The 26956-nt window shown below is 34.9% G+C and overlaps 1 protein-coding gene and 1 long non-coding RNA gene across 3 annotated transcripts in view; one reads left to right on the forward strand and one right to left on the reverse strand.

Moving 5' to 3' along the window:
- Positions 1 to 26956, forward strand: part of LOC141410852 (uncharacterized) — a 108851-nt gene that overhangs the window by 73249 nt on the left and 8646 nt on the right. The window contains exon 4 of the long non-coding RNA XR_012435625.1: positions 12976 to 13099. This is a non-coding gene — a long non-coding RNA (uncharacterized lncRNA). The remainder of the gene's footprint in view (positions 1 to 12975; positions 13100 to 26956) is intronic.
- The window catches only part of Emcn (endomucin), a 122310-nt gene that overhangs the window by 42287 nt on the left and 53067 nt on the right, over positions 1 to 26956 (reverse strand). For both annotated transcript variants that reach the window (XR_012435624.1, XM_020186414.2), the window contains exon 4: positions 20559 to 20669. Coding sequence is in view for 1 of the 2 variants with exons in the window: in XM_020186414.2 (XP_020042003.1) it covers positions 20559 to 20669 (111 nt within the window). In the remaining variant the exon portion in view is untranslated. The remainder of the gene's footprint in view (positions 1 to 20558; positions 20670 to 26956) is intronic.

A 26956-nucleotide genomic window follows, 5' to 3' on the forward strand; every position in this document is an offset into this window, starting at 1 on the left:
AAGGAAGGGGAGAGAAAAGAATAGGGTTGCACAAATGAGGTGACAGGGTGACAAAACACTTAGACAAGGATAAATCTGACATGGGAGTAATTAGCGAGAGAACCACCTAGTTATAGCAGTTGTTGTGATGGGTTTGTTTCCATTCATCCTGTTACTGTACTACCTTATATTTACTGAACACTTGCCCAACTGCCAACTGCATAAGACAGCCAATGAAAAGTTAGTTGTTTTTAATTTTTTAAGATGCTTTATATAAAACAGTTGTGATAAAAACTGTGGCGGTGAAGAACCTATGGAAAACAGGGTTTGAATTTCATCTTTTTTTTTTTTCAGTGTGCTGAAGCTCTAACCCAGATCTTCATGCTACGCAAGCACTCTACCACTGAATCACCACTGAGCCTCACTGAATTTCATCTTTTTAACTTAACATTGGCCGAGACATCTTTCTGAATCTGTTCCTTTATTTACGAAAAGGGTATCATAAATACTAACTTTGGCTAGATTGTTTTTGAACTCAGATTTTTTTGATAGGCAGGTGCTCGAGCACTTGAGACACAAATCTAGCCTTTTTGCTTTAGTTACTTTTCAAATATGGTATGGAGGTTACACACTGGGCAAGCTGGACTGCAATTTTCTATTAGTATCTCCCACATAAGTGTATGACAGGTGCATGCCTCTGCACACAGCTTTTATTGGTTGAGATGGAATCTTCTTAACTGTTTCTCTGGGCTGGCCTCAAATTATGATCCTCCCAATCTCTACCTCTTGAGTTGCTAAGATTACAGGCATGAGCCACTTCACAAAAGTAGGGTGGCTTTTGTAAAATAGTAGCTAAGATTCATTAAGTTTTTATTCTCCAGAAACTTTTGTACATGTTATATGTTTTATCTCTTAGTTTTCACAATGATCCTGTGAGAGTATATCTTACAACTATTTTGCAAACTGAGGGTTAGAGAAGTTAAGGAGCTGACTGGAGAACGTAGCACAAATGAATGGCTGTGCAATTTTTTTAATGTAGGCAGTTTGAATTGGGAATCATTATTCACAACCAATGAGCTAAGTTCCTCTTGGCATGATTAGAGAGACCAATATTTATTTTAAGAAGGGCATGGTGACTTTAGGAGAAAAAGCTTTTGTGTGCATCAGCCAGTAGCATGTTTAAGCTGTCTACTCAGTGGTTATGAAATTATCTGTATTTTTGTGTAAAAATACAGTCCATATTAAGCTAGGATCAACTATACAGAAATGAAATTTATTTGATAAAATAGCTCTTAGCAGTATCTGTAAGTAGTTGCTTTAGTAGAATCCAGCATTGAGTTCTGTCCATCTCAATTTGCCATTTATCTCTCTACTTATTCCACGTTCTTCCCTCAGCTAAATCAGAATCACTGGAGGGGAGGGAGCAGTGTTCCCTCTTCCTGATAGCTTCTTACCATTACCAGATGCTTGCTTTCCAATATGGTTCTAAACAATGAGTTGGTATGTCCTATAATGGGTACCTCTCTCCTCTCCATCTCTTCCTCTTTCTTTTCTCTTCTCTACTCTGAAAGTAGCACAATGTGCACATGTGTTAGTCAGCTTTCCATTGCTGTGACAGAACACTAAAGGAGGGTTTATTTGGCTCATGCTTTCAGTCTGTGGCCACTTGGCCTTGTTGCTTTAGGCCTATAGTAAGGTCACACATCATGGGGTGGGGCACAGTGGAGCAAGATGTTCATGCTATGGTGACCAGGAACAAAGAAAAGGAGCGTGCTCCTGTAATAAGGCTCCTCTCCCCAAGCCCACTGATCTATGAATCCATCAAAGGATTAATCCATTTCTGAGGTCAGAGCCCTCACGATCCAATCATCTCTAATAGCCATTCCTCCGAACACTGCTGCATTGGGGACCAAGGCTTCAACACAAGAGCTCTATGGAGACATTTAAAATCCAAACCATAACAGCACAGGAAATTAAAAATTGGGCCACTTTCCACAGCCTCGTGAATAAAGAAAGTAGAAAAATTCACACCTTCATTCAACTTATGTGTTCATACACTAGTTTACAAATGCATCTCAAAATGAGAGCCATGGTGAATGGTTTTATTTTTGAGAGCACTACAGTGATTCTGGTAAACTACTACAAATGCTTTTATTGTGTAGATGTTATAAAATATTTACTACATCATATCCATTCATTGTCAACTAGCTATTAAATGCTGAGTGGAGTGGTTTTTCATCTGTGTAATATAGAACCTTTACTCTCACTAATTACTTTTTAAATCTCTGACCACAAATTCATTATTAATAATTTTTCAAAGTTGGCATATGAATTTACATTTTCTGATTTACATACTAGATGATTTTTACAAATAATTTTGCAATTGTTAATATTGTTTCTTTGTGAATATTTGGGATTTCTGAACAGGTTTATAAGCTCTTTTTTGGATCAGAAACTTACATGTCCTAACTTTTGGTACTCTGTATTCAATAAAAGCTCCAAAACTCCCACTTGGGGTGTGTGTGTGTGTGTGTGTGTGTGTGTGTGTGTGTGTGTATTACACCTTAGATTTTTCAAATAGAATGTTCAAAATTCAATGTTTTATATTTCATCTTATAGCATAAACTCTACTTGAGAGATAATCATCTAAAGATTGAACAATCATAAATAGGCAAAAATTTTATGAGTTTCTGGACATAAAGGATGCAGGACAGGTGGTCTTTGCTTTTTTAACATGGATTTGTGGCACATTTTCTACCTGATTAGCAAGACCAATATAAATCACTGAGATTCTGAAGGAGTTCTATTCTAAGCAGTCTAACTGTAAAAGTCACTGTCCACTATTGCTAAACATGTATCTTTCTTTTCTTTTTCTGCAGAATATGGCTAGAGTAAGAATACTGGATAACTGTCATCAAAGATGTCAAAATTTAGATCTTTTCATAAAATACTGTTTAGACATTCAGTATCTTACACTGGTTCAGAAAATAAGGGTTGAAATTACTCAATCCCTGGAAAATTCCTTACTCCAAAACTTTTTTTCTGATATTAATGCAGCCCCTTTAATTTTCTTTTAGTTTTATAGAAAAAAAGGTTAGCTCAAGAAGAATTAACTTAGAACATAACACACATGTACAGGAAAGCAATGTGAGTCAACTCCCTGTATAGCTATCCTTATCTCAACTAGCAAAAACTCTTGGTCCTTCCTATTATTGCTTATACTCTCTCTTCAACAAAACTAGAGATAAGGACAAAATAGTTTCTGCCTGGTAGTGAGGGGTTGGGGGGGGTAAAGGAAGGAGCAGGGGGTTATAGGAAGGTGTGGGGGGAAGGGGGGAGAAATGACCCAAACATTATATACACATATGAATAAAATAAAAAATAATAATAATTTAAAAAATTAAAAAAAATTTTTCTTTTAGTTTTAACAAACTTTTGTAATCAATTAATATTCAAAGTGTTTTTTGAATACTGTATATAGTTGGTCTCTACATTTATTATAATCTCACAATTTCATCCTTATATTGGAAATATTTAAACCACTCCATTTTTTGTGATTATAATTGGATTTAAACATATGATACTAACATTTGTTTTTAACTTCTTATCTGTTTTCTGCTTATTTTTCTACCCTGATTGTCTTCTTTAGATGAGTATTGTTTTAAGATTGTATTTTCTCTTCATTATTTACCTTTCTTCTATCTTAGCATTTGTCCTATTGTTATTTATTTTACTTCTACATATATTTTAAATCTTTGATACATTTTTATCTTTTTTTAAATAATCACTTACTTTTGAAGAAACTAAAATGAGGTAAAAATATTGTACATTTACTGATCTGTTTACCACCACAAATACTCTTCATATCTTTATTTAGATCTAAATTTCCATTTGGTGATACTTTCCTCTTCCTGAATGTTTTTACTGGGAATGACTTGTCTCAGCTTTTTTATGGATGAAAAAAATACTCATAGAATTCTAGAGTGACAGTATATTTTTTCCCCTTCCAGTACTGAAAATGTTGCCTCATTGTTTTCTAGCACATATTGTTCCTGTTGAAACTCTGCTGTCATGTTCACTATTGTTCCTATACTTACTTGATGTGTCATGTTTTTCACCAGCTTCTTTTAAGATTTTCACCTTTTCTCTAGTTTTCCATGACTTGATTATGATGTGCTTTGGTGTGGTTTCCTTCCTGTTTTTTTTTCCAATTTGGGGCTCATGAATTCCCCGAATCTGTGGTTTTATACTTTCTATCACATCTGGGAACTATTTCTTCAAGTACTTTTCTGTCCACCTTTCTTAGTCCATCCTCAGGAACCTCAGTTATCTGAGTGGTGGTCCCTTGTGTTCATGGCTTGCTGATGTTTCTTCCCAGGATTTCTTCTAACTGCTTCATTTTTTCTCCCTAGTTTCTACTGCTGTGGCTTCATGTTCAAAAATGCAAAAATTCTTATTTTGTTGGTCCACTTTATTGCATGCTTGCTTTTAATTCATTAATTTTACTCTAATTTTTATTGTTTTCTTCTTTTTTATTTCTCCTAAATTCTTGAGATGGTTATTCAAATAATGAACTTAGAGCCATTATTTTTCCTCCCTTACATTGCATTTTGTACCATTAATTTCAATATATGACTGGCCTTAAATATAGTATAGTATAAATTTTGGCAAGTTATTTCACATATTTACAGACTTGCTTTATGACATGAGCCATGATCCATTACAGTAAAGAATCCTGATCTATACAAAAATAATTTGCTTGTGGTAGTTGAAGTATAGTGTTCTACATATGTTTATTGAATTGATTTTTTTTGGCAGTGCTTTTAGTTTTGTTTAAGTTTTATTTTTCTTGATAGTACTAGGGTTTAAACTCCGACTTTGCACTTGCTAAGCAGGTACTCCTCCACTTGAGCCACGCTGCCAGCCACTTTTGCTTTAGGTATTTTTTGAATAGGGTCTCACTGTTATGCCCAGGTCAGCCTGAACCACAATCCTATTTTTGCTTTCTGTGTATTGGGGAAGACAGGCATGTATGTACCCCACGCCCAGCTTTTTACTGGTTGAGATGGGGTCTTGCTGATTGTTTACCCAGGCTGGCCTCAAACTGTGATTCTCCCAATCTCTACCTCCCAAGTAGCTAGGATTATAGGCACAAGCTACTTGCCCAGATCAGCAATGGTTTTAGTTTTGGGTTTATAAGATAGTGATATTTCTAGCTAAATTTATTCCTAAGAATTTTATTATTTTTGATGTTTTATAATGTTCTTGCTCTCATTGTTAGTGTACAGATACACAAATAATTGTTTTTGCTTCCAATTTGTACCCTGCAAACTTGCTGGGCTCATTCATTAATTGTACCAGTTCCTATGGTTATTATTTTTTGTGGAAAGCTTTGGGTTTTCTCTACATAAGATACTATCATCCAAAAACAGAGATCACTTTATTTTTCTTTCCTATTTGGATGTCTTTTATTTCTTTTTCTGGTCTGAATGCCTTGGTTAGGACTTTCCAGAACGATGTTGAATGGAAGTGGTGACAGTGGGCCTCCTTTTTTGTTCTTGATCTTAAAGGAAAAGATTAAAGGTTTTTAACTCCTGGGTATGATGTGAGCTCTGGGATTTTTTTCCATCTATGGCCTTGATGTTGAGACAATTTTCTAGTTAATTGAGTGATTTTTTTAGTCATGAAAGGTATTGAATTTTGTCATATCCTTTTTCTTCATTAAATTTGATAATGTGGTATATTATATTGGTTTTCATATGTCAGATTATCCTTTTATTTCATGGATAAATCTTGGGGGTAATGATGTATAATCCTTTTAATATTTGTTGGATTTATTCAGCATTGTGTTGAGGATATTTGCATCACTATTCCTTAAGGATATTAAACTCACGTGTTTATTTCTTGTAGTTTCTCTGTCTATTTTTAATATCCAGCTAATGTTGGCCTCATAAAATGATTTGGGAGTATTTCTGCCTCTAATATTTTGGGAGAGTATAGGAAGAATTGGTATTAATTCATCTTTATATGTTTGATGGAATTGCTTTAAGAAGCCATCTAGTCCTGGGATTTTCTTTTTAGAAGTTTATTTTGTTTTATCCTTAGTTTATCATTGCTTTACCCACCAGGTTCCATAGTATCTGGAACCTGCAAGTTTTCCAAAGGCCTATGGAATTATTTGAAATCTCAAACAATTAATAGCTCCAAAATAAGAAAAGAATGCAATGAAATTTAAAGTAATAAATGTTTAACTGAAAAACAAACATCAACTTTTGGATGAATTTTAAAAAACTTTATAGCTTTTATAAATTATAATGTATATATTCCATTTAATATGGGATATCAAGGCTGTTTAATATGTTTGGCATGGGGAACAATTATAGTTTGAATGCGAATTTTCCCTCATAGGCTCATGTGCTGAATGCTTAAGCCCCAGCTAGTGGTGCTGTTTGGGAGATTCTGGAAACTTTAGGAGGTCAGGCCTGGCTAGAAAAAGTAGATCACTGGCAGCAGATCCTTGGGGATATCTTATCCCTGATTCCTTCCTGTCTCACTCTCTTTGTCTCTATTTTCTGTCCACAATGAGGTGAATAGCCTCCTTCTCCACACTCCCAACACCATGATGTTCTGCCTCACACAGGCCCAGAATCATTGGATCTATAGACCATGGACTGAAATCTCTGAAATAATGAGCCAAAATTAATCTTACCTCCTTTAAGTTGATGATTAAGCTTTTTTCCTTTAAATTGTTGTTATCTCAGGTATTTTGGTCACAACTATGCAAAACTAATTCAGAAAGCTTGTACCAGAGAACTAGGATCATTGCAGTGACTAAATCTGACAATGAAGTTTTGATTTGTAAGAGGAATATAGAAAAGTTTGGAGAAGCAGAAGAGTAAAGAATTTGTCTACATGTTTGTCTATTTCCCATGCTTTTGAGTGAGACTGAATTTAAAAATATAGTGGACTAATCAATTTGGCAAAGGAAATTTCAAGGTAATATAATATCACACTATAGCATGGATATTGCCAGTTGCTTTTACCCAGGTCACAGTGAAACTGGAAGCAAATAGTAGAGCAGAAAATTTGAAAAACATGCAGTTGGCTAATAAAGGATCATGTTAACACTGTGGTCAAGAAGGGTATGGTTGTTAAAGAAATTAGCACCATTAAAATAAATTAAGTTACTTTGTAATGGGACAATAGAAAGATGTCTTGAGTGGATCCTAGGAATTAGCTGGACCCAGTCCATTGTAAGATCAAGAGTGTAAAGGTTTCTGCCTCACTGGAAGGACTTAGCTTTGAGATGAGAGCACAGGGCACCTTGCATACAAGCATTTTCCTGGGTTTAGTTGCTCACAGCATTTAGAAGCTATGGTGATTATATTCTAGGGTACTGGTTGCTCCTTGAGGTGGCAAGATACCTTGGTACAGTTCATGTTATGTTGGTTTTGCAGGTATGCAGAAAACAAGAGTTATGTAGTCATGAAGTCTTCCACCCAGATTTCAAAGAAAGACCTGGGAGTCCAGTCCATGCGTGGCAGGGTTGAAGTTCCTGAAGGCAGCCCCAATAGGGCAATGTACAAAGATGTTAATGTGAAGCCTATGCTTCAGTTAACATCCAAGGCATCTTCTGGAGATGCCAGGAATATGAAGTGTCTGCCAATGCAATCCTCAGGCATTGATTGGAACCAGCCCAGATGGTAAGGCCAAGGATTTAACTTGCTTAAGCTCTTTGGAGAACACTTTGTGACACCATGTGCTCCAGATGCCAGACATGGTTCTTGAGGATTAAATATTTCCCTGCTTGGTTTTGATCTTACTTTGGTCCCATTCCTCCTATCTCTCCCTCAATTCTACCTTATGGAATGGTGACGTTGTATTATTGTATCTTGGGAGCATGTAACTTTTTGACTTTACAGGGTCTCGCAGCTAAGAAATTATATTAAGTCTTATAGAAACTCTGCACTTAGACTTTTGAACATTCAGGAACTGTTAAGACATGGGGGATTCTTGCAGAGGGACTAAATGCATTTTTCATTACGTCTTGGTCATGGGTTTTGGGGAATGGGTCAGAAGGTTATGGTTTGAATAGGAAATGTCCTCCACAGGTACATGTACTGAATTCTTGGTCCCCAGATGGTCACACTGTTTTGAGAAACTTTGGAAAGTAGGGCCTATGTAAAAAAAAAAAAAAGTGGGTCACTGGGGCATACCAATCCCTGATTTCAATTCTCTCCCTATGTCCTGTCCACCATGAAGTGAATAACCTCCTATGCCACCATGAGTTCTGCCCAAGTGAATGGGACCAAACAACCATGTACGGAACCTTCTGAAACTGTGAGCAAAATAGATCTTTACTCCTTTAAGTTGTTTGCTCAGGCAATTGTTCTAGTGACAAAAAAAGTAAAATTCAGGATCCAAATATCATTAAGTGTACGAATAATTAAGGTACTCCAACATCAATCTCTTAAATTTCTTCTCTGCAATTGACCTTCACTCATATGTTTCATTTTTCATTGCTTTTCTATAAAGAAAAAAGTATTGTATTTAGTGGCAAAAATTAGAAGCAGTGAATTTTCAGAATAGACAAGCGAATATAGAAATTATGGCATAACAATTCATAAAAATAATATTAAATTGTTGAAAAAAACTAAATCTATACCTGTTGATTCTAAGGCATTTGAACAAAAATTTGCATGAGGAAAACAAATGCCGACAATGAAAGTTCTATATTTGCATTTACATATATGGCTGTTTCTTCTTCACAAATGACTCTTTCCTTCTTTGCAATTAGTGCAAAATCTGAGAATTTGTTGGACACTGGGAAGAAGAACTATTACTCAGAAAACTTCACCCTCTGTGATTTTAACCTCTTTCTATTATTTCTTGTCTCTATGGTACAACCTCATAAAGATTTAGTCTTCTTTTGGGTACTAGAGTCTCTGTTCAACATGAAGAGAGAGGTTCTTTCCCTCAAAAGAGTCTGTTAAGATAAACAGATAAATCCATATAAAGACAAAGTATTAAATGAACTTTCCAATAGATGGTTGGTTTCTTCTCTGGTTTGTCTGTCTTGAGAATTAAATGAATTTTTAGAGCATCTTTTATCTCTTTTATTAAAGTTGGACAATAATCACTCTGAGGGCAATAAGACAAGTTAAAATATCTATCTGTTTACATAGATATAGATACCTATAATTTATCTAATTTTTTTTGTAGTACTAGAGATTGAACTCAGGGCCACACTCATGCTAGGCAAGCATGCTACCACTGAGCTATACCTGTGGCCCTTAAAATTACATTTTAATTGACAAATAAAAATTATGTATGTTTAGGGTATAGAATGTGATACTTTCATTAGCTTATTAATTGTAGAAAGGGGTTTCATTGTGTTATTTACATATATGTAAATAATGTACTTAGATCTAATTTACCCTTCATCAATTTATCTCTCACCAATTTTTAAAATAATTTTAAATGATTTTCATTATTCTATTTTATACATACATGTGAAATACATCGATAATATTAACCCTCTTCTTTACTCTATCCTTTTGCCCTCCTGCTGTTTCACTTCCCCAAACAACACTATCTCCATTTTACACTCATGTCTTTCTTTTTGTGATATTATGATATATGTATGCATTGTCAAATAATTAAATCAAGTTAACCTGTCTACCACATCACATACTTAATAGTTTTTTTTTGTGATGAGGGCATTTAAATATCTAGTCTTTCAGTAATTTTCAAGTATATAATCCTTTATTAACTATAGACATCATGTTGTAAAATAAATCTTCAGACTTATTCAACATATTCAACAGGAAATTTATATCTTTGATCAACATCTTTTCATTCCCATCCTAACCCACAGCTCAAATCTAGCTCTTTGTAAACACCATCCTCCTCTCTGCTTCTGTGAGTTCAACTTTTAAAGATTTCACACCTAAGTGAGATCATGCAGTGTTTGTCTTTATGTGCCTTGCTTATTTCAAATTAGCATAATGACCTTTGGGTCCATCCATGTTGTCACAGATGACAGGTTTTCCTTCTTTTTAAAGGCTAAATAATGTTCTATAGTACATATAATGTCACATTTTCTTTAACCATTCAACTGTTGAACAACACTTGGCTATTATGAATATGGCTTCAATAAACATGAGAACAGATATATTTCAAGACACTAATTTTGTTTCCTCAGATATATACTCAGCTGTAAGATTGCTGGATCATATGGTAGTTTTATTTTTAATAGTTTGAGAAATCTCCATACAGTTTCCCACAATGGTTGTACTAATTTACATCACCACCCACAACATATAAAGATTCCATTTCTTCTTTATTGTTATCAGGATTTTTAATTTTTTGTCATTTTGGTAGTAGACATTTTTACAGGTGTGAGGTGATATCTCATTGTGGTTTTATTTGTGTTTCCCTGACGATTAATGATATTGAATATTTTTTTCATATACTTGTTGGATATTTCTATGCCTTCTCTTGAGAAATGTCTATATTCTTTGCCCATTTTTTGGAGTGTTTCTGTTTTGTGTGCTATTGAGTCATTTGAGTTTCTTATGTATACCATTCCCTTATCAGATGCATGGTTCTCCAATATTTCCTTCCATTCTGTAATTTGTCTCCTTACTCTGTTTCTTTTTTCCTTCACTATGTAGAATCTTTTTAGTTTAATACAGTCCCACTCATTTGTCTTTTTTTTTTTTTTTTTGCTTTTGTTTGTGATGTTGGGGGTCATATAAAAAAACCTCACTGTTCAGACTTACATCAAGAAGTTTTCTGCGAGGTGGCAGGGAGAAATGACCCAAACATTGTATGCACATATGAATAAAAGAAAAATAAATAAATAAATATTTTTAAAAAGAAATTTCCCTCTAGTAGCTTAATAGTTTCAGGTCTTTTAAAACAAATAGTATCATATTGCTTGGCTGTCAAGCCTCCATCACACTGACTAACATTCTCTGTACTTCCCATTCCCTTAGCTTTGTATGGACCAGACCCAGATTCCTCCTCTAATAGCATCTACAACCCTTCACTCCAACCACAGGGTGCTCTTCTTTTTAATCAAACAACCTAAATCCATCTACATGCCAACTCTGTGTACTTTTCTTTGTTTTTTCTTCTGAAGACATCCATATGTTCACTCTCTCTGTTTACCCCTAAATGCTACTTGTTCAGAGAGGGCTTCTTTGATTTATAAGTTCTGGCACCATCACTAGTACTTATTTTTCTTTATTCCTTTTTGTTATTGTTAAGAATGTCTATTTGTTATTAAATCATTGTTCAACTTATTTATTATCTTTTTCATCCACTAGTAAACAAGTTACACAATGTATGTCTGCCTGGTGATGTTCCAAAAATATTTTTAGTGAAAAAATTAAATAGTTCTATGCCTCTATAACTATAATGTCAGAGGAATGAATTAATGAGGATTTCTATTTTAAACATTCTGGAACTTTAGGAATTTATCTTCTATCTGCAGAATAGAAAAATAAAACAGGAGAAATACATGTAACTCTAAATGAATGGGCAAAGATTAGAGAAGTATTTTGAGGACATACTTCTCTTCAATTTGTTTTCCACCTTTCTAGAGAGTAAAGCACCACACCTTACTAACTCTTGTACTCTAGCACTTGCTCTAGTCTTGAGATGACATACCCATAATGCTTTTATATGATATTCATGACCAAAGAAACCATTGCCCGTAAATTTAAGAGGGAGATGAATCTTCAGCTATCCTACCTTAAGAATAGATTGTTTTCTCTTCTATTCCTTTGTCCTGGTTCTTTGTGTGTGATGGATAGAAAGGGAACTTCTCTGCTAGCCAGCAATCTGGGAGGGTTCCTGCTTTTATTACTCAGTAAATGGAAATATGTACAAATTCCTTGTATCATGTACACTCCATGAGGAGTAAAAAGTGCCTTGAAGAAAGGGAGAAATCTGGGGAATGGCCATCTGAGGATTTATTAGGTATTTCTTAAAAACATTTAAAGTACTTTGTGTAAGACTGGATAACCAAATGACAAATGTAAAGAGTATCAGTAAATACCTTTATTTCATTGTCTTACTTTATGTATGTTTCATTTTTCAAAACATGAAAAATGAATTTTTCAATGATTGGAAGAAAACTATTTCCACCCCTGTTTAGAAACTAAATAAGCACAACAGTCCCCAGACCTGAGATGCAGAGGGCATTTTACTTCATGAATTAAAGTAAAATTAAATGCTTTAAGTGACTTGTCAGGTTGACCATGTACTCCTGTATAAGCACTAATTTTAATAAACTGCAGTCCCTAAATAACATTTTCCTCATCATTGGTCACTAAATGATTGACTATTTAGTATGAGTATGAATAGTTTGATCTTCTAGAAGCTGCTTCACACTTTGAAGATGCATACAAACATTTATTTCTGTTTGTATTAGGACCCATCATATTATGAAGTGGATAAATTGGGGTTGTTAAAGGTTCCTTCCAGACATGTACATATCTTCATAATAGGTTCTATGTAACAGAAGTTAAAACACCATTACAATGAAAATGTTCATATGAAGGAGAGTGGATTCTACCCTTCAAATTTTCTATGAGGTGACCGTTTCATTGGAAATAATTAGTAGTTTACAATTATGGTATGAAATTACCTCTAGAAAACATTCTGCATGTTGTACTTAAAATTGTGAGATCCAAGATGGGGAATAGCAGAGGGAAGCAGAAATCCTGGGTGTCATGATTTCAGAAAACACTTCAGAGTCATGGTAGCTACATTTGGGTAATTCTGATTCTTTTTTAGCTAACTAAATTATCACCAACACATAGGGTGCATATAAAATTCAACAACTGACCCTTAAAACAGCTTTTAATTGCACATAACAGCTGGGGAAGTCCCAACACACACTAGGACTGGCATAGCCACCTGTCTGCCTCAGGGAAAGCTGCCTGTTGTTTCTCCCTTTTTTTTCTTTTATCTTGGAAAAAGCAGAAGACTGTGAGCCAAACTGAACTGTATTCTGCAATGTACTGGACCTGTATCACATGGACGCAGACTATATACACCCTGCTGATCTGGACCCAACTCCACTGGAATGAATCTGCAACCCCAACAGGTGAGCACCACATACCACCAGCCCTCCAGGGAACCACATTTCTCAGCACAGCCCATGGGAAGATTGCACGCCCCCTAGCAAAAGTGAACTCCATAGACGGAGAACATAATTCACTTTTGCTTGGTGGGGGTAGGGCAGAATGCAGAGCCAACCTCTGAGAGCAGGGGTGGAATGAAGAGCCAAACTCCCAGAACAAGGGAGGGGCAGAAATAGCTAAGCTTATCTCATGGGACTATGGGTGGGGCAGAACATTGAGTTCTCCTACCTTTTTGAGGGAGGGACTGACCTGCCAGAGCCAAAGCAGCTGTGGAGTGACTCAGCTGCCCCCTGGCGAAAACAGAAACATATCTGACAACCTTGGAGTATCTGGTAGTGAGTGACCATATTGCTCAGTTGCAACTGCCCTGTGGCAGAAGGAACAAGTGGCTGCTTACAAACCAGCCTCTTGGTAAGACCACTTCAGAGATCCTATCTGCACCAGATGGCCCATCACACCAAGGAAATACTGGGCTCAAAAATCTGTGAGCCAACTCACCCCTAAGCTGTCTGACAAACAGGGCAACATCGATTGCCACACAGTCCAGCATATCAACCTTGAGGAGGGACAGGGACACTGAGAAAGCCCCAGTCAAAAGTGACAGTACCAGGATTTGATAACAAAGGAATAAGACTAGAGCTTTCAATGAACTGATTTTATTTTTATTTTTCCCCTTTTTTATTTAGCATTTTTAATTTTATCACTACCATTTTCTTATCCTTATTCTTACTCTCTTCATTTTCTCTCCTTTCCTTATCCTGAAATCCATTCTTACTTATCTCCATCTTCCTCTCTGTCCAAATATCAACCTGCTTAACCATCCTTGCCCCAATTTTCCTTCTCTTCCCCAACTATTTTTTCTCCTCTCCTCACCTCCCCCTTCCATTGCCCCTAACTTCTCCACACCTATCACTCACTGAATAATCTGCTGTACCAACCCTACACATTACCCAACATCCATCCTATCCCTCTGCAATCCCTGACATAAGCACCCTCCCCCATAACAACTGAACTACACCTTAGCACACAAAAGGGCCCCAATACCTTATGTCCTCCCATACCTCACATCTCTTCCCCCTCACCCTATCCTCCTTTTCTGACCCCTCTAGTGCCATCTTTTTTAATTACTTAAGTATCTCTCTCTGTCCAAAGAACCATTATCCCCTCAATTCACCAAGAAGTTCTTTATATCTTAGGTAAATAACTGGTCTGGCATTGAATCTGTGAATTTATTATTGTTAATGTATACCTCCAGGTCAGGGAACAAAAATAGCAAATCAACCTAGCTAACAACTGAGCCACTAACAGCACAGTAATTATGTCAAAGGAAAAATAACAAGTGACTAAAACCCTCAATTAGCCAATCAATAACATAAGAGCATGCCATAAGGCATTTCATACTAATAAAAGGAGTAATACATCAAGAGGAAATAACAAATACCAACTTACATGTGCCCAATATCAGTATACCTAACTTCATTAAATATACCCTAATGGACTTAAATCACAGATAGACCCCAACACAGTGGTAGTGGGAGATTTTAATATTCCTAACACCGGTAGATAGGTCATTTAGGCAAAAAAATCAACAAAGAAATTCTAGAATTGAAGGTCATCATGGATCAAATGGACCTGACAGATGTCTACAGAGTATTCCATCCTGCAACAGCACAATATACATTCTTCTCAGCACCCATGAAACTTTTTCCAATATAGACTATATTTATGGCAAAAAACAAGTATCAACAAATATAAGAAAATTGAAATAATTCCCTGCATACTATCAGACCATAAGACAATAAAACTAGGACTCAACGACAAAAGAAGCAGCAGAAAATACTCAAACAATTAGAGGCTGAACAACACATTCCTCAATGATCAGTGGGCCATATAAAAAAATAATGGAGGAAATTTAATGAATTTGAATGAAAACACAACTATGGGACACAGCAAAGGCAATCCTAAGAGGAAAGTTTATAGCCATGAATGCACATATTAAAAACACAGAAAGATCTCAAACAAATGACCTAATGCTACATCTCAAACTCCTAGAAAAACAAGAACAAGCTAAATCCAAAACAAGGAGGAGAAAAATAATACAAATGAGAGCCAAAATCAATGAAATAGAGACAAAAAAAATCAATAAAACAAAAATCTGTTTTTTTGAAAAAATAAACAAGATTGACAAGCCCCAGGAAAATCTGACTAAAATGAGGAGGGAAACGACTTAAATTAAAAAAATCAGAAATGAAAAGGGGGAGATAGCAACTAAAACCAAGGAAATCCGGGGAAACATCAGAGACTACTTTGAAAACCTATACTCAAATAAACTGGAAAATCTAGAAGAAATGGACAAATTTCTTGATGCATATTACCATTCAAAATTGAGTCAAAAGGATATTAATCACCTAAACAGATCTATAACATGCAATGAATTTGAAGCAACAATAGAGTGTCCCAAAAAAGAAAAGTCCAGGACCTTTAAAGAAGATCTAATACCAACACTCCATAAACCTTTCCATGAAATATAAGGAAAAGGAACACTGCCAAACTCATTCTATGAAGTCAGTATTACACTCATCTCAAAACTGGATAAGGACAAAAGAAAAAAAAAGAGAATTACAGGCCAATCTCTTTAATGAACATTGATGCAAAGCCCTCAATAAAATAATGGCAAACTAAATTCAACAGCATATCAAAAAGATTCACATACCATGTATGACCAAGTTGGCTTTATCCTAGGAATGAAGTGATGGTTCAACATATGCAAATCAGCTTAAACAAATCAACTTATAAGAATCAGTAGCCTTTCTCTACAACAACAATGAATAGAATGAGAAAGAATATAGCAAAAAAATTCCATTTACTATAGCCTCAAAAAAAATAAAATACTTTAACAAAGGATGTGAATGACCTCTACAAGGAAAACTACAAGGCACTGAGGAAAAAAATAGAAGACAACAGAAGATGGAAATATCTCCCATGCTCATGGATTGGTAGAATCAACATAGTAAAAATGACTATACTACTAAAAGCAATCTACATGTTCAACACTATTCCAACAAAATCCCAAGGTTATTCATCACAGAGATTGAAAAATGCACCCTAAATTTCATTTGGAAGCACAAAAGACTACAAATAGCCAAGGCAATACTGACCAAAAAGAGCAATGCTAGAGGTATCACAATACCCAACTTCAAACTATACTACAGAGCCATAGCAAGAAAACAACACGGTACTGGCACAAAAACAGATATGAAGACAAGTGGAACAGAACTGAAGACCAGTGAAACAGAATAGAAGACCCAGATATGAGATCCCATGCAGCTATGCCAACATACTTTTTAACAAATGTGACAAAAACATACTAGGGAGAAATGACAGCCTCTTCAACAAATGTTGCTGGGAAAACTGGATATTTGCCTGCAGAAAACTGAAACTAGATCCATGTTTGTCACCAGGTACAAGTATCAACTCAAAGTATATTAAGGACCTTAATATCAGGCCCAGAACCTTGAAGCTAGTACTGGAAAGAGCAGGGAATACACTGGAAGCAATAGGTATAGGCAAGGACTTCCTCAGTAGAACTCAGTTGGTGCAGCAATTAAGAGAAAGGATGGACAAATGGGACTACATGAAATTATAAAGCTTCTGCACAACAAAAGAAATGGTCTCTAAATTGAAGAGACCACCCACAGAATGGGAGAAAATCTTTGCTAGATCTGACAAGGGATTAATAACCATAATATATAAGGAGCTCAAAAAACTAAACTCCCCAAAAATCAATGACCACATGAAGAAATGGGCAAATCAACTGAACAGAGCCTCTTTAAAGGCAGAAGTCCAAATGATTAAAAAGCACAAGGAAAAATGCTCACCATTTCTAGCCATAAAGGAAATGCAAATCAAAACCACACTAAGATTCCACCTCACCCCTGTTAGAATAGCTATCATCAAGAACACATACAACAAATGTTGGTGAGGATGCATGGAAAAAGGAGCCTTCATACACTGCTGGTGGGAATGTGAGCTAGTACAACCACTATGAAAACAATATGGAGGCTTCTTAAAATACTAAAAATAGACCTGTCATGTGATCCAGTAATCCCACTCCTAGGAATACACCTGAAGGAATGTGAGTCAGATTACAACAAAGGCACCTGCACACCCATGTTTATTACAGCACTATTTACAATAGCTAAGCTATGAAAATAGCCTAGATGCTCCACTACTGATTGAATGGATTAAGACGATGTGGTATTTATACACAACGGAATTTTACTCAGCCACAAAGAAGAATGAAATTCTATCATTCGCATGTAAATGAATGGAGCTGTAGAACATCATTTTAAGTGAAGTTAGCCAGGCTCATAAGGCCAAAGGCCACATGTTCTCTCTGGTATGTGTAACATAGACCTAATACAAACACAGCAATATTATGAAACACTAGTCACACTAAAGGGAGGTCACATATGGGAGGGGTAGGGTAAAAAAGAAAACTTAGAACTGGAATATGGTTGATATACTCTCTATACAAGAATGAATATAGAAATCTTAAACTAGCTAAAACCACCATAAGAACGTGACTAAAGCAGAATGAAGAAAATTAGAGGTAATAAACCAATTGGGGTTATAATACATATATACAAGGAAATACCACAAGGAAACTCCCTGTGTAACTACCTTTATCTCAGACAAGCAAAAATGTCATGTTTTTCTTTTTATCTTTTCTCTTTTTTTCTTCTACAAAATTGGAGAACAGGATGGCAAAACAGGTCTTGCCCAGGTGGGGGGGGGTGGTTAGTACCAGTGGGGGAGGAGGTGGTGGGGAAAGGGGTAGGTAAAATGTATATGCATGTATGTAAATGCAAAAATGATATCTGCTGAAACTATTCTAGGAATTGGGGGAGTAGGGGATAAAGGAGAGTGGTGGAGGGGTGAATTCAAGTATGATATAGTTGATACATTGTAAGAACCTTTGTAGATGCCATAATGTACCCCCATCCAGCACAACAATAAAGGAAAAAAGATAATTAGTATCAAAATGGGGGGGGGAGGAATGGTGTTCCTGGTTTGGTTTTACACAATAGTAAGTCTTGTACATTCATAGTGTTTACTTACTATCTCCTTCTACCCTAGAGATCTTCAGAAAATATCAGTCATCTGTAATAGCTTGTTATTAAGGGTATGATTATACCCAAAATATATTTATGATTTATAATGAATGTTTTCTGAAAAGGCCATTATTGTAAATTTCTACCTTTTGTAGTAGGGACACTTAGACTATATGCATAGATTACATATATCACGAATGCCAGAATGTGGGAAGTACATGTTGTAAGGGTGTATGTGAACTGTATCCAAAAGTCAGAAACTATGGTTCTTTTCATTTTTTGTACAAATTTTAGGATGTGCTCATCAATTTCTAAAAAAATTACTATAATGATTCTGATAGAGATTGCATTGAAAATGATAATAAAATATTGATCAGTTTGAGAAGAATTGATATTTAAGATATTGTCTTCCAATCACCTCTTTATTATTCTAGTAGTTTTATTGTGAATTTGAAATTTTCACATAGATGATTGTGTGCTGTCTGCTAATAAACAATATTTTATTTCTTCCTTTCCAACTGGATCGATCTACGCACATGTCTATTTTATCCATTCTTTATCTGTTAATGTAGTATTTAGGAACTCTAGTTATAAAGTTGAATAGATGTTATAAGAACGAACATCTTTGTTGTAGACTTTTTATTTTTCTTAGGAAGTTACATTATATTTCTTGTTCATTGAGAGTTTTTATTGTGGATGGCTAGTAGATTTGGCTTATTTCTTGTTCTGCCTGTGCTGATTCAACTAATATGAGACATTGGATCATTTGACTTGTGCATATGTGAAATCAACCTTGTATTTATGGGATAAATCATATTCATGTTTCACAATTCTTTTTATTCATTTTTGGATTTGTTTGCTAATATTTTGTTAAGGATATTTGCACTTATGTTCATAAGGGATAGTGGTCTGTAGTTTTCTTTACTTGCTATTTCTTTTCATTGCCTCCTAGTTTTGCTATAAATGAAAAACTGAAATCAGAAAATTTCACATGCAGTGATCTCTCCTCTTCTATTTTCTGAAAGAGTTCCATAAGAATTAATGTCATTTCTCTTTAAAATATTTTATAACTAGCCAAGCTATGGAAACAACCCAGTTGCCCTACAAGTGATGAATGGATTAAGAAAATGTGACATATCTGCACAATGGAGTTTTATTCAGCCATAGGAAGAATGAAACAGTGTGTTTTGAAAGTAAATGGGTGCAATTGGAGGACATCATGTTAAGTGAAGTAAGCCAGGCTCAGAAAGAAAAAGCACACGTTTTCTGTCATGTGTGGAAGGCAAACACAATACAAATATAAGCAACATAAAAAAAACAGGGTGTGCTAAGAGGAGGTCACCAATGGGAGAAAGAGGGTAAAAGGAGGAAGTTAAAAAGGTGAATATGGGTGATGTACTTTGTGTACAATATTGAATATAGAATTTTTAAATTTGTTAAAATCACTGTAAGAAGGGGACTGAGGTAGAAAGGAGAAAAATAGAAAGGATGAACTAATTTGGGGTATAAAATGTATAAACATGGAAATGTCACAAGGAATCTCCCTGTAGAGCTATCGTAAACAAACAAAAACACCTTTTTTTAAAAAAAAAGGAGAACAGGAAAGTAAAACAGGTCCTATCTGGGGGTTGGTACCAGTGGGAACAGGGAACAGGGAGGATATAAGGAAAGTGTGTCAGAAGCTGAATGTAGTGGCAATATTATTTACTCATATATGAAAATGGAAAAATGAGACATGTTGAGACTATTCTAGGAAAGGCGGAAGAGGGATAAAGGAGGATGATGGAGGGGGTGAATTCAAATATGATGTATTGTAAGAACTTTTGTAAATGTTACAGTGTACCCCCAGTACAACAATAACATAATAACAAAGTAAAAAATAAAAATAAAATATTTTACAGAATTCATAATTGAATATATCCTGATTTTGAGTTTTTTTGTTCCAAGTCTTTTCATACTTCTGTATTTCTTCATTGTTAGAAGTTGATTTCTTTTATAGAATTTTTTCATTTTTATCAAGACTGTCTTCTTTGTGTCTTCTTTGGCACCAAGCTATCCTTTTGATGTCAAGTGATATAAATTACTGCCCAATTTTATATTAATCTTCCTTGCCACTCACCCATTTGTGGATATGGAATAGAGTGTTACCCTAAAAAATCAAGGCTGTAAAATGATTGTCTTATTTGATAGAGATTTGGGGAGAATATAGGTGAGATACTTCTTTCACAGTTGTGGCCTGGAAATCATTTTGAAATTAGTTCTATACAATATGCTAATTTAACACATTAGCAAAAATCTTCATACTTACTCTTGTTTTGGGACCTTTGTAATGTTGTAACCGCATCTGAACATGAAAGAGTTGTCACTGTTGCTTTTGTAGTGATGAGCTCATTGGTTGTGACATCATGGGTTGTGTTTTCTAGTTATGTGAAAAAAATGAGCAACCATCAGTAAAACAACAAATCACTAACTAGTCTTATAAATATTCATATTGATATTCAGTTATGACTTGAAGATTCATTTGAATGTCTCCTGACAAAGATTTAAAAACACAGCATTTTACTGTCCACTTTTTGGTGATCCAGGTAATTTTAAAGAAAGTGGAATGGCTTTAGATTTTCCTATAGGTGCTTACTATAGCACCAATGATTTGATCATACTGAGTTAAGTAATTACTATGAATTGATTACCATGATCATCATTTTAAGTAAGACTCTCAGAAGTTTATTTCCCTATAGTTGCATAATTTGTAATGGGAGAGACCCACGTTTTGAGTCAAACCTGTTCTAATGTAAAAGTTAATCAGTCATGCTGGAAAGGGATGGTAAGGAAAGGAAATGGCAGTAGTAAAAATAGCTCCATGGTTCTTATGCTGCCTATGAGAGAATTTCCAGTATATAGAATAGCAAGAGAAGGGATAATAGAAAGCATATAGAATATGCTTTTAACTATATTTAGTTAAGTTTTTGAAGAAAAAATGAAAATTAATAAGAAAGCTTTCCAAAAACTTGGAACATTGGAATACATTGGAATAAAATGACTTGAAACAATTCATATTTGCATAAATATTATAAAAATGATTGATGCACTCCTGCATTTCTAAAACTGGTAGAGGAACATTGGGATAGTGAGAAAAGACAGAAATGCCAGTGCACAGTTGGTGTTAACTAAATATGATGGCTGTCGGAGCTAGGAGGAAAAGCGATTTAGTAGATTCCTGTCACAGAGTAGCATAGAGTATGAATTTCTGATGCCTTCCAGAAGTGCCAATTTCCAATCTATGGCAATAGTCATCTACTGTATAATAAATTCTTACTGTCACTGAGGAATTAGGGCTGGAAAAAAACTGATTGTTTGAAAGACCTCATAAGGAATAGGTAAATATGTCCCAAGGTAAAAACATTTTAAGATTTAGTATGCAAACAAAACTAAAATAAATTTAAATGTAAAGTACAGATACATCTTGAAATATAAAATTAGGAGAGGAATATTTGAGAAACTCGTAATGGATCATATTATAGCAGAGAGCAGAAATGTTCATAATAGCATGGAAATGAAAAAGGCACTCTAGGGGCAAATATAATACATGTAAACAAAGAACTTGCTTCCTACTGAAACCCCAATACAGGCTTGAGAAACATTAGAATAGGAGCTCTTTTTCAGAAATCTTTAAATTATTCTTCAGCTGAAATAAAACTAGGAATATTAAGAAAGCTATTCTATGGCTAAAGAATTCCATAGCACAAGACAGGGTGATGTCTCTTTCCATACCGTGTCTGGGTCAGTGGTATACACTGACTGGTCAAAAGGCAAGGGCTTTGGTCCCTCACCACTTCTGGGACTGCAGGGCCAGTGGTCTTTGCTAGTAGCTTGGTTATCATCAATGGTGCCTGAGGAAACTTCCATCACCTGATAGGGGTCACCTCCATTGTATGAGTAGCCACACAGTGAGCTCCTCTCACCCACGCTTTCTGCACCATGCCTGCCTGAACAGAAGCAGTGGCTCTCTCTGACTCTGTCATGACTTTGGACATTCCTTTCCAAAGTCATTAATTACTGTCAAAGATGCTATTGAGAGACTACAGTATGGTGCCCAGCCAGAAACAAAATCAACATTGCATTACAAACTCACACCACAACATACAGCTTCAGGAAGAAGCTACTTACTAAGATGGTCAACCAATAAAAGTGATAAAGATAACTTTTTCCCTAGACATGCAAACATCAATGTAAGAATGTAAAAAATATGAAAAACAAGGTAATAGGATGCCTCTAAAAAACATCTCTTTATAACAGATACCAAAGAAATCAATTTGGATGAAATGCCTGATAAGATTTAAAGAAGTGATTATAAAAAGCCCAATGTGATCTGAAAGGATACAGATAAACAATTAAATGAAGACAAGAGTATGGTAACCAGCAAGACTGCCCTTCAGAAGTGAGAAGAAAATAAAGACCTTCCACAATAAGCAAAAATTGAGGGAATTCATGACACCAGACCAGTCTTACAAAAGATGCTTAAAGAATCCCTCTATCCAGAAATGAAAGATAACTATCATAATAAAAGCGTAAATCCTACTAGAAAAGTATATGTAAAGAGTTATAGAAAAGAATCAAATATCATCAATGTAGTAAACCATGACACCAGAAAGATGAACAAGAGATGAAGAAAGAACATAGAATATTTAAAACTACTAGAAGAATATAAACACATGGAAGCATAAGTCCATACTTTTCAATAATAACCTTGAATGTAAATGGGTTAAATTCTCAAGTAAAAGATACAGACTGGCTGAATGGATTAAAAACAAGACCCAGCAATATTGTGCCTACAAGAAACTCATTTCACTGTAAACATATACGCAGACTAAAAAATCAATGGATAAGAAATGATAGTCCAAGCAAATGGAAATCTAATGATGCAGGACTAGCTATACTTATATCTGACAAAATAGACTTAAGACAAATACAAAGCCAGGCACCAGTGGCTTATACTTGTAACTCCAGCTATTTGGGAGACTGAGTTCAGGAGGATTGTGGTTTGAGGGCAGCCTTGGTATAAAGATCATGAGACCCTGTCTTGACCAATAGTTGGGCATGGTGACACATGCCTATCATCCCAAGCTGTGTGGGAGGCTAAGATCAGAAGGATTATTGTTCCAGGCCAGCCCTGGTTAAAAAAAAAAGTTTGTGAGACACCATCTCAATGGAAAACAGTTGGGCATAGTAGTGTGCACTTGTCATCCCAGTGATGGCAGGTAGCATAAAACAGGCATATTGCAGTCTAGGCTTGTCTGGGCAAAAAGCAAGTCCCTATCTTAAAAAATAACTAGAACAAAAAGGACTGTAGGAATGACTCACATGGTACTGTGCTTGCCTAGCATGCATGAAGCCCTGAGTTCAAATCCCAGCACTGACAAAAAAAGGACAAATACTGTAAGAAGAGACAAACATAAAATGATTGTAAATCTATAACATCTAATGTTGGAATGCCTGACTTTATAAAACAAAGTAATAGAGATAGAGGAGAAATAGAATCCAAAATAATAATAGTGGGGGATTTTTACACACTACTTTCTCTAATGGACCTATCATCCAGACAAAAACTAGCAAATAGATAAACTATTCTAGATCAAATGGATATAAGAGACATTTATAGACCATTCTATCCAACTACTACAGAAAACACATTCTTTTCAGCAACATATAGAAATTTCTCTAGAATAGACCATATATTAGATCACAAAACTGGTCTTAACAAAATTGAAATCATATAAGGCATCTTTTCTGATCACAATAGAATAGAATCAGAAGTCAACAACAAAAGAAATTTTAGAAATTATACAAATGCATAAAGAATGAAAAACATGCTTTTGAACAAACAGGGTATCATTGAAGAAGTCAGATAGAAGTTTAAAAATTTCTCAGATGAAAATGAAAACACAACATCTCAAAACCTGTGTGATTCAGCAACAGCAGAGGGAAGGTTTTAGCAGTAAGTACTTACATCAAAAACATAGAAATGTTTCAAATAAACAGCTTAATGATGCATCTCAAGGACTTAGAACAGCAAGAATAAAACAAACTCAAATTAGTAGAAGAAAAAAAAAGAATAGAGCAGAAATAGAGACTAAAAATTAATGCAAAAGATGAATGAAATAAATAGTTGATTTCTTGCAAAGATAAACAAAATTTACAAACCATTAGCTAGACTAACAAAGTAAAAATAGAGAATATTCAAACACAAAAAATTAGCAATGAAAAAGTAACCATTACAACCAATACCACAGAAATACAAGAGAACATTAAGAATTATGAAAAATTACATGCTAACAAATTGGAAAACCTAAAATAAACAGGCAAATTGTTGGACACATATGATCTACCAAATTTGAATCATGAGAATATAAACAAACCTGAACAGACCAGTAACAAGTAATAGACAAGTCTGTAACAGAAAGTTTCCCAACAAAGAAAAGTTCAATGGATTTATTGTTGTATTTTACCAGATTTTTTTTTTAACCAGGGCTTGAACTCAGGGCCTACACCATGAGCAACTCAACCACAGTCCCCCATTTTTTGTGATGGATTTTTTTCAAGATAGGGTCTCATGAACTATTTGCCCAGACTGGCTTCAAACCGTGATTCTCTTGATCTCTGCCTCCTAAGTAACTAGGATTACAGGCATGTACCTTTAGTGGATGCTTTTACCAGACTTTTAAAGAGAACTAATACTAATTTTCCTCAAACTTTTACAAAGAATCATTCTATGAGGCCAGTATTACCCCATTTCCAAAAACAGACATGGACCCAAGAGGTATAAAAAAAACCTATAGAACAATAGTCATGATCCTCATTGGTGAGAAATTCTCAACAAAATGCTAACAAATCAAATCAAAAAGATCACACACATAATCACTTTGGTTTCATCCTAGGGATGAAGGATGGTTCAATCTATGCAAATCAATAAATGTAATCACATCAACAAAATGAAATATAAAATTCATATGACCATCCCAATAGATGCAGAATAATATTTGTTAAAATCAAAATACCTTCATGATAAATGTCCTGAACAAATTAGGTATAGAAGGATCATAACTCAATATGTCAGGGTAATCTGACAAATGCAATACTAAATGGGGAAGTGATGAAAGTATTTCCTTTAAGATCAGTAACAAGACAAAGTGTCAATTCTCACAGATTTTACTCAATATAGTATTAGAAATATCAGCTATAACAATTATGCAAGAAAAGAAATAAAAGACCTACAAATAGGAAGGGATAAAGTCAAATTAGACTTCTTCACAGATTATATGATTTTATATATAGAAAAACCTGAATATTAACCCCAAACTATTAGACCTGGTAAAGAAAATTAGTAAAGTAGCAGAATACAAAATCAACAAGAATCATAGTTTTTCTGTATACCAATAATGAATCCTTTGAGAAAGAAATCATGAAAGCAATCCCACTCACAGTAGCTGCAAAAATAACAGTATAACTATTAATGTAGTTAACCAAGGAAGTGAAAGACATCCTAATACAAATTATAAAATAGTGATGAAATAAATTGAAGAAGACATCCAAAGAAAATAGACCTCTCAAGTTCCTGGGATGGAAGAATTATTATTGTAAAGCTGTATGTACTATCCAAAATAATCTACACATTCAGTACAATCCCTATCAAAATACCAATAACATTTTTCACAAAGCTAGAAAAAGCAAAGCAATCCCAAAAACTCAAATTGAATCACAAGAGAACCCAAAGAGCAAAAACAAATCATGAACAAAAAGACGGCTGGAAGCATCACTACATTACCTGACTGAGACATATTACACAACAACAGTAACCCAAACAATATGATATCGTCATAAAAACAGACACTTGGATCAGTGGAACAGAATAGAGATTCCAGAAATCAACCCATGCATGCATAACCAACTGGTTCTCAAAAGAGTACCAAAAACGTAATTGTATAAAGGGTAAATAGCCTCTTCAATACATGGTGTTGAGAAAACTAGATATCCATAGGCAAAAAACTGAAATTTAACTCCTTTCTCTGTTTAAATTTCAATTCAAAATGTATCAAAGACCTGAATGTAAGCTCTGAAATTACTGGAAGAAATCTGGGGTGATCACTTCAAGACCTTGGTATAAGGAATGATTTTTTGAATAGGACCCCAAAACACAGGAAACAAAAGCAAAAAATTGACAAATGAGATTGCGTTATTTGTCAATCATTTGTCTTGATAGTGGAAGAGTAATACATAGCCAAGACAGATACAGAAGGTCAAAGATTAGAAAAAATACAAGTGGAAGAATAAAATAATAGAATAGCTGGACATGAATTGCAAAAGATTTTGCTTATAAAATTGCCTATGATTAAAGTGGAATAAACTTTACAAATGATAGTGGAGTTGGAGCCCATACTTAATTCAGACAGTTTGTCAATTACACAGTGAAAAGTAGGCAAAAGAGGGAATCTTGAATGTTGTGAAAGTAAATCAAGATATTTTAAAATGTAGATTGTAGACTAATATATGCATTTAAGCTCAACAGCTATCATTTTGCTTGAGAAATATCTTTAATTTTTTTTTTTCTTTTTGCGATACTAGGGCTTGAACTCAGGGCCTTCACCTTGAGCCACTCCACCAGCCCTGTTTTTGCGAAGGGTTTCACAGAACTATTTGCTGGGGCTGGCT

Source organism: Castor canadensis, chromosome 9 (assembly GCF_047511655.1).
Source record: "Castor canadensis chromosome 9, mCasCan1.hap1v2, whole genome shotgun sequence".
Lineage (NCBI taxonomy): Eukaryota > Metazoa > Chordata > Mammalia > Rodentia > Castoridae > Castor > Castor canadensis.